We start from the raw sequence: 12,662 nt of genomic DNA, 5'->3' as shown, positions 1-12,662 counted from the left end.
TGCGGCAGCAGCACTCCGCCGCCGTCGCCGCCGCCGCCCGGCGCCCCTCGCCCGTTCCCCGCGGCCCGGCGCGGCCGCCGCCCATGGATTTCACCTAGCGCGGGCGGCCATGGCGGCGCAGTGCTGCTGCCGCAAGGCGCCCGGCGCCGAGGCCGCGCCCGCCCGTCCGCCGCCCGAGCCGCCGCCCGCCCTGGACGTGGCCTCGGCCTCCAGCGCGCAGCTCTTCCGCCTCCGCCACCTGCAGCTGGGCCTGGAGCTGCGGCCCGAGGCGCGCGAGCTGGCCGGCTGCCTGGTGCTCGAGCTGTGCGCGCTGCGGCCCGCGCCCCGCGCGCTCGTGCTCGACGCGCACCCGGCCCTGCGCCTGCACTCGGCAGCCTTCCGCCGCGCCCCCGCCGCCGCCACCGAGCCGCCCTGCGCCTTCGCCTTCGCGGACCCCGGGCCCGGACCAGCGCTGCCGCCCCCGCTGCCCTCCTTCCCCGAGGCGCCCGGCGCCGAGCCCTCCTGCCCGCTGGCCTTCAGGGTGGACCCGTTCACTGACTACGGCTCCTCGCTCACTGTCACGCTGCCGTCGGAGCTGGAGGCACACCAGCCCTTCCAGGTCATCCTGCGCTACACCTCCACCGACGCTCCCGCCGTGAGTCCTGCCGGGATGGGCGCTGGGACGGTGGGTTGGTACGCGGGGTCTCCAGGTGGCCTGTCCTCGCGCTGCCAGGTTAGGGGTCGTTAATCTGGGCTCTGCTTCCGGGACAGGCGACATTGGCCTGGGCACCTGCAGAGAGGGCAGGGCCAACTTGGCCCCGGAGGGGCCCTGGCGTCTCGCTTGGCACTCCCCTACCTGGCCCTGGACCCCTGCCTAAGTGGCCTCAGTGATTCTCAGCTAGTGCCTGGGGTGCCATTAGGACAGGGGACAGCATGCCACCAAGGGAGGCCACTCCTTTCAGGTGTGCCCCGGGACAAGAGCAACTTCAGGTTGGCACATGTCAAGACATACATCTGCAGGAGCCTGGCACTGAGGGGTGGGCCAGGGGGGTGTCAGATGCGGAAGGGCCTCCTTGTGACCTGGGCCTTCAGAGAACTTATAGACACCAGGTCTGTCTGCAAGCAGCAGGACAGACAGACCCGCGGGAGCAGGAGGCAGAAAGGGCTGGTTGGCTCTGATGCTCTGGGCCCCCTGGGAGAGGACTGGTGGGCTGCTGTGGCTCAGTGACCATGTCCCCAAAACAGACACACATATGGGCTCTGCAGGGCTTTGGGCACGGAGCACCCACTGCCCCATAGGCTCTGCCAGAAAGGCTAGGTGGCTCAGGTTGGGTGCTGTGGCTGTGGCACCCCTCCACTATGGTGGGGCTTTCAGGATGGAGCAAGGCTTTTCACTTCCGCAGCATGGGGGCTCCCTTGGTCCCTATGTGGACAGCACACATGTCACGCACACATACACACATGCATGCAGCTCTGGGAGGCCCCAGGAGGTTCCATCTGTCACTGCCTGTGGCATGCAAATGGATGGGGTGATGGACAGTTGGTCTAGAGGCATCAGGGAGGAACCAAGATGACATGTGAGCGGCAAGAGCCTAGACCAGCCACAGACCTGCAGGCTCCTACACGTTTCTCAGGAGCCCTTAGTGGGCCCTGCCACCGCTCCTCCTTTCTTGAGCTCCTGTAGGTGTGCTGGCTGCTGGCCTGCTGGGTTGGCCGCTGCTGCCTGCTGGGGTACTCCAGGACTCTGACAAGTGGCAGACATGCCTCCCAGCATGGCAGTGAGAACAGAGGGATGTGCTCCTCCCTGACCTTGATCTGTGAACTTGGAGCCCATGTGTCTAGTCCTCCCAAGACCATGGCCAGCAGAGTGGTGGGACCAGGACCCTCAACAGGCCCCTGGGGATGGGGCCAGGCAAGCAGGGAGGCCGTTGTCCCTGGGCTTTCAATGGCCTGCTGAGGGGCTCTTGGGTGCTTGGGGTGGGGAGGGGCAGCATGGTCTCCACAGACTGTGCAGCTCTGGAGCTGGAAGCCTGGGGGACAAGGGGCCTGGCCTGCAGGCCAGATTGCTTGTGGAGACCAGAGTGTTTGACCTCTGACCCTGGGCACCTACCTCTTCTGGTCCTGTTCCAGGACTCAGGCCTGAATCCCTAAGCGTATCCCTGTGTCAGGTAGGATGCAGCTCCCTGGGAGGCCCTGCCAGTGGACCCCCGCACCTCCAGAGGCAGTTTGGGGGTGCTGCAGACTCTAGGGCCCATGCGCCTCCAACCCCACTCACCCCACCCCAGCAAGAACACCTTTCTTCCTGCCCTGCAGTGTCTAGAGTCCTTAAGTCTGCTCCTTTGCCAGCCCATCAGCAGCTGTTCCTCTGCTCCCTGCACCCTGCGCCCCCTGACAGGAGCTGCGGGCACACCCCTGGAGTGGGGTACCTGGCTGCCTGGGGGTCTGCCCTAGCCCCTCATTTCCAAGGAGGGCTGTGGACCCCGTTGGTCTCTGCGAGGCTAAGGGGCGAGCAGTGCCAGTGGGCCCTCTCTGGATGAGCTGAGAAGTGGACGTGGCGGTGGGGACAGGAAGCCTGGGCTGAGCAGAGCCTGAGGAGGGCCACAGGGAGGGGAGGGGCCCGTGAGAGGCTGTGCTGGTGGAGCAAGTGCGAGAGGGGAAAGTGGGGTGAAATGAGGTTTGGGGACCGTAGGGACCTGTCCCCAGAGTGGGCCAAAGACTGCACGCAGCACGACCCACTGCAGGGAGTCTCCATAATGCAGATTCCTGGGTTCCGGTCCCGGGAAGCTCTCGGGCCAGAGCCAGGAGTCTACATTTTTGAACAGGCTCCCCAGACAGGTCTTGTGAACATCTGGTGCAGTCCCAGGGGTCAGCAGAAAAGGAAGACATCACTGTGGGCTCCCCACGATGAGGGGACAGAGACAGCAGCCCAAAGAAGTTTGGAAGAAGTCTGTGAACACTGGCAGGGGTTTGGCTGGGTCTGCAGGAATGGGCTAGGCAGCCCTGCCAGGTCTGGGGATCCACTGGGTCTAGGATCTGCAGGGGAGACAGCCCCTCCTGGATCTGGGGTCTGTGGGCAAGACAGCCCTGCTGGGTCTGGGCTCTGCAGGGGAGACAGCCCCTCCTGGATCTGGGGTCTGTGGGCAAGACAGCCCTGCTGGGTCTGGAGTCTGCAGAGGAGACAGCCCCTCTTGGGTCTGGGGACTGCAGGGGAGACAGCCCCTCCTGGGTCTGGGGTCTGAGGGCGAGACAGTCCTTCTGGGTCTGGGGTCTGCAGCGGAGGCAGCCCCTCCTGGCTCCGGGGTCTGCAGGGAAGGCAGCCCCTCCTGGCTCCGGGGTCTGCAGGGGAGACAGCCCCTTCTGGATCTAGGGTCTGTGAGGTTGACACCCCCACTGGGTGTGGGATCTACGTGGGAGACAGCCCCACTGGGTGTGGGATCTATGTGGGAGACAGCCCCACTGGGTCTGGGGTCTGCAGGGGAGACAGCCCCACTGGGTCTGGGGTCTGCAGGAAAGGCCACCTTTCCTGGGTCTGGGATCCATCAAGTCTGTGATTTCAGCATGGAAAAGGCCATGTGGGGAGCAGCCTTGGTGGCCATCATCTGGATTCCACAGACCCATTCTTGCAGAGGGGTGTGTGAGGGGTCCTTCATAATGGCCGTGGGAGGACAGGTGTGCACTTGGTCCCTGAAGTGGATGAGGAATAATCCAGTTGGCTTCCATGATTGTGTTGTCCTGGCAGAGGGGAGGGTGGGGAGAGCTGGTTCAGGACCCTGCTGCGGTTGGGGGGGCCCTCTCCCAGACTCTGTGCTGACCTTCCCAGAGACTCTAGAACACTTGGGCAGGAGATGAGAAGGGGAGTGTTGAAATGGCAGTGGACCCGGCAGCCAATGCAGCCCTGGACAGAGCTGGCGGCTGTGGTGGGCAGGAGGGCATGAGGAGGGGAGGGGCCTCCTCAGTGGCGGTGGAGCCTGGCCTGGGTATTTGGGGGTGAGGAAAGCCTCGAAGCCTACAATGTTGGGGGAGGTTGGCCGAGCAGGTGATGGTGTCCGGCAGGTGTGGAGGCGGGCAAGTGGGCACCCACGGCCAGGCAATGTGCCCATTCCCTGCCCCCTGTGGCCCCCCTAGGCCACCAGCACTGTGGAGGGAAGGTGGCTTCCAGGTGGGGACCATTTCCTTGACCAGAAGCCCTGAAGGGCATCCACCCCTGAGCCCACATCTGCCCCTGTGGCTACCCTGTGGGAGGCCACGTCATGCATGGAGGTCCCTGTCTGTCGTGCAGATGAACAGGGCTCCCAGCGGTGCTGCCTCAGCTCTGGCTCCGCCATAGAGGTGGGCGGCTGGGTGCTGGCAGCCACTGCAGGGTCTGTCTACAGTGGTCCAGGCCCAGGCCCCAGCCATCTCCCCATGGCCACTTCTGTCCAGCCCATCCTCTCCAAGTGCCTGGCCTCGGCTCACTGCCCGCCATGCCCTGGCCCAGACTCATCTCCCCATGGGGGTCCCTCCCAGCAAGGCTGACCTTATTCCCAGGGGTGGCCCCGGGCCAGCTGTGCGGGCTCCCCTCCAGTGTGGGGGAGTCTGCGGGAAGTTCTCATTTTCGCGCAGGGCCACGTCCTGGCTCCCTTTCCTGGCTGAGACCAGATTTGCCGCCAGCCTGTGAGAATTTGGACTTGGGTGTTCTGACTGTGCCTCAGTCTCCCCTTGGAAGCTGGGATGAGGGGCATGGGCTGGGAGACTCCCCGAGCTGGCTCCTGGATGCAGAACCTCCTGCCTGGAGGGAAGGCTGGCCCTGGGGATGGATGGAGCGCAGGCCACGCTCTGGGTCAGCTGTCCAGCCTGCCCGAGGGGAGGGGAGTGAGGGTCCCCGGGGTGGACAAGCAGCTGTTGGCCCTGGATGAGCCCAGTAAGGCCATCCCCTCCTGGACCTTCATTCCCTTCCTCTCCGGCTGCTGCCCCCAGAGGCTTTGGGCCCAGAAACCTGAGTAGGACAGTGGGTTTGGGACCTCTCCCTGAGGCCTTCCCTCCTCCAGGAAACCTGCACAGCCTTCAGGAAGCGAGGCATGGCTGGCAGGGGTGTCCTGGCACCCCCAAGTGCTGCTCTCTGTGTGACAGGATCCCCCTTGCTGGGCAGATGAGGGCTGTCAGCCAGCAGCGCTGCTCCCCGAAAGGCCTGGCCCACTGTGACGGGGAGGGTGTCCCTGCCCGAGCCCCGTGGCCGTCTGCTGATGCCCCGCCTGCCTGCAGATCTGGTGGCTGGACCCCGAGCTGACCTACGGCAGCGCCAAGCCCTTCGTCTTCACCCAGGGCCACTCCGTCTGCAACCGGTCCTTCTTCCCCTGCTTCGACACACCCGCCGTCAAGTGCACCTACTCGGCTGTCGTCAAGGTCAGCGCCCCCACTCCTGGCCCTCCTCCTCACTCCCTCCCGCCTGGGCCATAGCCCCGGCTGCACCAGGACCACTGTCCTAGGAGCCCACCCTCCTCACCATGCAGGAGGGGGCCACCTGACACCCCAAGAAGGGGGAGGCTCTGGCGGAGATGCCAGACCCTGTGCTGGGGGCCAGGGCTCCTGGGCCTGAGCACAGTACCCCCCACCCCCCGACTGGGGCAGGAGGTGTGCAGACCAGGAGACTGGGGGTTCCCACTGTAGCATGGGGATTCTCTGATGGGGGTGAGAGATTCCCTGACAGGCATGGGGCTTCCTGACCCAGATTGTGGGGTGCCCTGTTGGGGATGTGGGGTTCCCTATTGTGGCTATGTGGCTCCCTGACCCAGACTGTGGAGTTCCCACTGGGGACAGGGGGTGGCCTGAAGGGGCCATGGGGTTCCCCATCAAGGACATGAGGTTCCCTGACCTGGGTTGTGGGGTGCCCTGTTGGGGAATATGGGGTTTTCTGATGGGGTTCCCCATCAAGGACACGAGGTCCCTGACCTGGGCTGTGGGGTGCCCTGTTGGGGAATATGGGGTACCCTGACAGGGGCATGGGCTTCCCCACAAGGACCCGGGGTGCCCTGACGGGTGGGGCTTCCTCGCATGCAGGCCCCGTTGGGGGTGCAGGTGCTGATGAGCGCCACGCAGAGCACGTACGTGGAGGAGGAGGGCGTCTACCGCTTCCACATGGAGCACCCCGTGCCCGCCTACCTCGTGGCCCTCGTGGCCGGGGACCTCCAGCCGGCAGACATTGGGCCTAGGTAGGGCCACTGCCTCTTGCTTCCTGCAGCCACTGCTGCTGCCCAGGGCCCAGGCCTCAGAGAGCTCTCGCTGTGGGCTGGGTGTGCGGCCTGTGTCTGTGGCTGCCCTGCCGAGGACCCCCACCCGTGGGACCAGCCCTGCCGCCTGCCACGGCCCAGGGCCACCCCTGCCAGGCTGTCCTCACCCCACGTGCCCTCGGACCCAGCAACCCCAGCTCCTGACCTGCGCAGCCCTCCTCGGGCCTGTCCTGCTGGGGCCACACTGCAGCCTGATGTACCCTCAAGCCCTCACAGGTTCCTTCAACTTAAGACATAAGGAACCGAGGGGCCCTCAGCATGTGGCTCAGCCCCTGACATGGGAAGGGCCTGCATGGTGGCCACTGAGTGAGGCGGGGCGACAGGCGGCGGGCTGGGTGGTCAGCCAGGCTGGACGAGGCATGGGTGGTATTTGAGCCTAGAAGCAGAGAGAAGGCCTGGCGGGGTGAGCGGGGTGGGGGCCATTCGGCCTTGGCCCACCCTCTCTGCCCTGTGACAGGAGCCGCGTCTGGGCCGAGCCGTGCCTCCTGCCCACGGCCACCAGCAAGCTGTCAGGCGCAGTGGAGCAGTGGCTGAGTGCAGCTGAGCGGCTGTATGGGCCGTACATGTGGGGCAGGTATGTCTTGGGGCACCTGGGAGCCCTGGCTGGCGGCAAGAGGGGTCAGAGAGCAAGTCCCCGCCATCCAAAGGAGGACACTGGGGCTCATGGGAGCGACCCCTTCTGACCTCCTGGGGAGGAAGTGACGCTCACTTCCTAGGCCCCCGGCCCTCTCATGGTCACCTTTCCGGGGCAGGTATGACATTGTGTTCCTGCCCCCCTCCTTCCCCATCGTGGCCATGGAGAACCCCTGCCTCACCTTCATCATCTCCTCCATCCTGGAGAGTGACGAGTTCCTGGTCATTGACGTCATCCACGAGGTGGCCCACAGCTGGTTCGGCAATGCTGTCACCAACGCCACGTGGGAGGAGATGTGGCTGAGCGAGGGCCTGGCCACCTACGCCCAGCGCCGCATCACCACAGAGACCTACGGTACTGCCCGTGGCCGGCTGGGGGCGGGGGAGGGGCGCTACCAGGGCCATCCTAGCTACCATGCGGGGGGCTGAGAGCCCAGCCCAGACCCCAGGATGCAGTTCTCCTGCTGTGCATGAGTCCAGCTGGGTGGCCTTGGGTCACCTTCACAAGGCTCAGGGCAGGGAGTAGCCAGGGCAGCAGCCTCACACCTGCCCTGGGTGCTCAGGCCTGCCCCCTGCCCCCTCCCGCCTCCTCTGCCTCCCTGGCCCTGTCCAGGTGCTGCCTTCACCTGTCTGGAGACGGCCTTCCGCCTGGACGCCCTGCACAGGCAGATGAAGCTCCTCGGAGAGGACAGCCCGGTCAGCAAGTTGCAGGTCAAGCTGGAGCCAGGTACCCACTGCTGCCAGGACCTGCTCCAGGCCCTGCAGACATCACCCCATAGGACCTCCTTGCCTACCCTGTCCTCTGTTCCTAGCTGGATCCCTGCAAAGGCCAGGCCAGGCCAGGAGCCCCCAGCCCCAGGAAGGCCTCCCGTAGGCTCCCTCAGCCTGCCAGCACCTGTCCCGGGCTCTGAGCAGCCCTCGCCGTGGTGTGTGGGCCCTCAGTGTCCGCCCCCCCAGCCCCTCAGGCAGAGCAGGCCCCATCACTGCACTCCTGGGGCATCTGGATGTGTGAGGGACAGCAGCCCTCAGCCCCTCCTGCTCTGCAGCCTGACCCCTGCCACGCCCCGGTCCCACAGGACCCAGGAGGGTCAGAGCACCACCCAGAGCTGGGGTGTTCTTGCAGGCGTGAATCCCAGCCACCTGATGAATCTGTTCACCTACGAGAAGGGCTACTGCTTCGTGTACTACCTGTCCCAGCTGTGCGGGGACCCCCAGCGCTTTGACGACTTCCTCCGAGTGAGCAGCCCCTCCTGCCCCACCCCTCCTCGGCTCCCAGGGCTGCTTCTCCTGGTGGTGGGGATGGAGTCGGTGGGGGCCTGTGCGTGGGGCTGGGACCTGGCCCGCCTTTCTTTCTGGGCAGTTCTAGGGTATTGCCTCTTCCCTCTCCCACCCTCCCAGTTTCGGCTCCTCAGCAGGACCTCATGTGGCAGTGGTGGGTGCGTTTGCGCCCTCTGTACAGATGGGTGCGGGGCCCTTCTGGGCCCAGCCATGCGGCGCAGGCCGCAGCTCTGGGGGGGAACGGTGCGCCTAGCCCCCAGCGCTGCTAGCCCTGCCCCCGCCCACGCAGGCCTATGTGGAGAAGTACAAGTTCACCAGCGTGGTGGCCCAGGACCTGCTGGACTCCTTCCTGAGCTTCTTCCCGGAGCTGAAGGAGCAAAGCGTGGACTGCCGGGCAGGTGAGGCCTGCCACCTGCCCAATGTCCATGGCCCTCTGACCCTCGGCCCGCCAGGGGAGCAGTGGGTGTGAGGATGGGGGCGCTCTACTGCACCAGCTGCCACCTCTGCCTAGAGGAAGGCCCCTTGGGTTCATCCTTCCTTCCTTCAGCCAACCTTCTCTGGACACTGTGGGCCTCAGGCCACGACGCCATGGGAGTAGAGAGGAGGGCCTGCTTCCCAGCCTGATGGGGCCCAGAGGGCTTCCCAGAGGAGGTGGCACTTAGGCCAAGCAGACTTAACTAGGCCGTCCCTAGGAAGAGGGCAATGGAAGCAGTGTGTGCAAGGGGCCTGGGGAAGGATTGACAGGGTGGAGGGAGGTTTGCCTCAGAACTGGCTGAAGCATCTGGCCTGCTTGTGCAATGCCCATGACAGTGTCCCTGGGGATCAGAGGGCTTAGGGGCCAAAGAAGACACTCGAGGGGTCTGACATCTAGGGAGGGGCCAAGATTTGCTGGAGGGCAGTGAGGTGTGGCTGGGAGGTCTGAGCATGGTGGCCCTGCGTCTTGGAAGGTTTAGGGAGTGCACCAAAGGTTTTGGGGGATGGGCAGAACCTGCCCCCGCAGGTGCCCAGCGCCAGGGTTTTATGCAGGAATGTCTTTTGCCAGCATGTTGCTGCCCCCCTCATGTTGCAGAGCCCCTCTATCCCCCAACACTGAGGCTGGGTTTGAAGTACCTCATTGACCTATGACCAGGAGAGGCATGGAGGGGATGGGGGTCCCACAGTCACCAATTCGAGCCTTCTGGCCTCCCTGTGTCCCTTCACAGAAGCCACTCCAGTGGCTCAAAGTGGCAGGTGCTAGACCCACCCCAGCCTCCCTGAACCGCCCCTGCTCTGGGGCTCCCAGCCCTGGAAGTGTCACACCCGGGGACACCCTCGGGGTCTGTGGTCTCCAGGGCAAGCCTGCTTGGGCGGCCCCTCCCCAGCCCAGGTGGGGCCCCTAGGATCGAGTCTTCCCCTGCAGGGCTGGAGTTCGAGCGCTGGCTCAACGCCACGGGCCCGCCGCTGGCCGAGCCAGACCTGTCTCAGGGATCCAGCCTGACCCGGCCCGTGGAGGCCCTCTTCCAGCTGTGGACCGCGGAGCCGCTGGACCAGGCGGCCGCCTCAGCCAGCGCCATTGACATCTCCAAGTGGAGGACCTTCCAGACGGCTCTCTTCCTGGACCGGCTCCTGGACGGGTCCCCGCTGCCCCAGGGTGGGTCCTGTGGCCGCCGCGGTGGCTGGGGAGGGGTGTGCCCACGCAGCCCTGACCTGTCCACGGCCTTGCAGAGGTGGTGATGAGCCTGTCCAAGTGCTACTCCTCCCTGCTGGACTCCATGAACGCCGAGATCCGCATCCGCTGGCTGCAGATCGTGGTCCGAAACGACTACTACCCCGACCTCCACAGAGTCCGGCGCTTCCTTGAGAGCCAGGTGCGGCCACCCACTTGGGGCCCTGCCCCTCCCCGCCCCCACCGCCCCACCTGACCCTCCAGTCTGGCGGGCATCTCTGAGAACGGGGTAGGGAAGACGTGGCCTCTGGGTTGGCAGCAGGAGTGCACGCGCACCAGATGGGAAGAGCCCAGACCCCACCAGTCCTCGGGGAGGCTGCGTCCAGAGGGGACAAGCTGGGAGCAGCATCTAGAGGTCTGGGCCCATGGTGGGGGGAGGCATTCGGACTCCTGCCCTGGGCACCAGGGCTATCTGAGCGACTCAGAGGCCCAGGGGTCCCCCCTCCACACACTTGTCCCCCGTCAGTGCCCCCCCAGCCCACACTCTCCGAAGACGAGGCCTCTGCAGAAGGCCTGTAGTGTGGGGGGTGAGAGGCTACCAGGGGCCATTCCTGTGGCAGAGTGAGTGCAGGCCAGGGCCGGCAGGTGGCAGGAGGGACCGGGGAGCAGCAGTATGACTGAGCACTCCCCGACCCCACAGATGTCCCGCATGTACACCATCCCTCTGTACGAGGACCTCTGCACTGGCGCGCTCAAATCCTTCGCCTTGGAGGTCTTCTACCAGACGCAGGGCCGGCTGCACCCCAACCTGCGCAGGACCATCCAGCAGATCCTGTCCCAGGGCCTGGGCCCCAGCGCCGAGCCCAGCGCGGAGCAGGGCAGCGCCGGAGCGGACTCAGAGGCAGACACGGACACGCCGGCCCTGCTGCTTGGGGATGAGGCCCCCAGCAGTGCCATCTCTCTCAGGGACGTCAACGTGTCTGCCTAGCCCTGACCTCCCAGACACCACGATTGTGCCTTCTGTGGCCCGGGCCCGCCATGACTGTGCCTCGGCTCTGGCCGTGAGCTCTGCCCGGGCCCACGCGCCCCTCCTGCGGGTTCTCCCGGGGACCTCCTTGTGGCCAGCCAAGGCCCGTGGAGCTGGTCCCCCTGGCTCTCTTGCACTGCAGGCCCTGCAGCGGCCAGCACACACCATACCCTCCTGTCTCGACACTGCCTGCCAGGCACTGCCCCCAGGGTGACGGCCCTGCAGTCCCATGGCGACCGCCACACTGTGCCTTATGTCTGCTGGGAGGCCCGGGCTACACTGTCCCCACAGCGTGCCTCCTCCCTGCAGAGCCCTACACCCCACCCGGGGTTTGACAGCCTTGGGTGGCCCCTGGCAGAGAGACAAGGACACAGACATGCCTTCAGTGTGGGGACAGGGGACACTGAGGAGAGGGCGGACATCCCTGGGGAGGGGCCCCCAGAAAGCCTTAGCCCCTCAGGGAACACAGGGTCCCAGGCCCCAGGGGTAGTGAGACAGGTCAGTCTGTCTTGCGACTGCCTGGGGCGAGTGCAGCAATACCCCACAGGGAAGGGGCGGGTGGCGCTGGTGCTCTTTTTAGGCCCACCATGCTGGGAGAGGCCTGGGGACCCCAGCAGTCAGAGCTGGGCCACCTGGGGACCGCTGCAATGGGATCAGCATGATTGTCCCATTAAACCTCCACTCTGCAAACAACCTCTCGGCCTGTTTGTCCTGACTCTTGTCCTCCGCATCTACCCGGCTGCCCCAAGGTGGGGGTCAGGAGCTGGTCACCACCCCACATCTGACACAGAGGCTCCTGGCCAGAGGCAGGAGAATGCTGGATGGGGCTGAAGGGTCTTCTTCTACTCCAGCCACTCCTGGCCACCCTGGCTCTACCCTGCAACCCTGGGGGTCTGAGGACCAGCATCAGGCTGTCCCTGCCCTCCCCAGCCCCTTGGCCAGGCCTCTGGGGCCTACCCTGGACCCTTGAACACCCAAGCAAAGGAGCCTACCTGTCGCCACCCTCGCTCTGGTACTTTCTCAGCAGTGGTTCCCTGTCCCAAACTGGAGCAAAGGAAGAGGTGAGTGACGGGGACGAGTTTAGTCTTGGAGGATTAAATGTGAGAGGCTGTGGACATCCACTAGCACAGGTGCAGGAGAGGCTGTGGGTACAGGGGGCGCTCAGAAGAGGGAATCAGGCTGGAGACTCCACTTAGGGCATCACCACGAAGGATGGCTAAGCTGTAGGCAATGAAAGTGATGCAGCCACTGAGTTTACAAAGGGCAGCATCCATGCTCTGCGCCTCATGGTCGCCCACAGGCTTAGGGCACAGGGCAGTGCCACCATTGTTATGGTCTCTATTGCCTATCATGCTGCATGGTCTCACGCCAGGATTACGTACCCTAGTGCCCTGAAATGACGTGTCACCCACCCACTGGGTAGACCAAGGCACAGAGCTCCACTCTACACAAGAGGCCAGGATGTGGGAGGACAGGAAATGGTGGGCCAGCAACCCTGGCACCGCCACATCCAGCCCCCGGGTCACCAAATAGCCCATTGACTCTCCTTCCTGCACTCGAGACAGGCCCCCGGGAGATGGCCCGGTCCCCATCCAGTTATGGTGCAAGCCCAAGCCCAGGATTGTGGGTAAACTCCACGAATGAGGTCTGTGCACATCCTTCCATGGGGGCCGGGTGGGGTTCCACTAGAGACTTGTGAACTGGGAGGCCAGTCACCTACCCGGCAGGGAACAGGGACGGGCAGCCACGACATCCCTGCAGAAGGAGGAACACGGGGGCACCCAGCCGACCCTGCCCCGTAGCAATCCTAGAGCCCAGGCCCGCCCTGCCCTGG

The 12,662-nt window shown here is 65.1% G+C and overlaps 1 protein-coding gene across 1 annotated transcript; it reads left to right on the top strand.

Annotated features, from left to right (window-relative positions):
- The first annotated feature begins 7 nt into the window (after positions 1-7).
- RNPEPL1 (arginyl aminopeptidase like 1) lies at positions 8-11,521 on the top strand. Its single transcript, XM_046644490.1, has 11 exons — positions 8-634; positions 5,221-5,361; positions 6,016-6,167; positions 6,703-6,819; positions 6,998-7,233; positions 7,492-7,605; positions 8,002-8,114; positions 8,446-8,554; positions 9,556-9,786; positions 9,861-10,003; positions 10,502-11,521. Exons 1-11 carry the CDS (start codon positions 110-112, stop codon positions 10,787-10,789), a joined length of 2,169 nt encoding a protein of 722 aa, XP_046500446.1. The 5' UTR covers positions 8-109; the 3' UTR covers positions 10,790-11,521.
- Positions 11,522-12,662: the final 1,141 nt, after the last annotated feature.

This window comes from Equus quagga, chromosome 17 (assembly GCF_021613505.1).
Source record: "Equus quagga isolate Etosha38 chromosome 17, UCLA_HA_Equagga_1.0, whole genome shotgun sequence".
NCBI lineage: Eukaryota > Metazoa > Chordata > Mammalia > Perissodactyla > Equidae > Equus > Equus quagga.
This window is presented reverse-complemented; position numbering and strand designations above follow the sequence as displayed.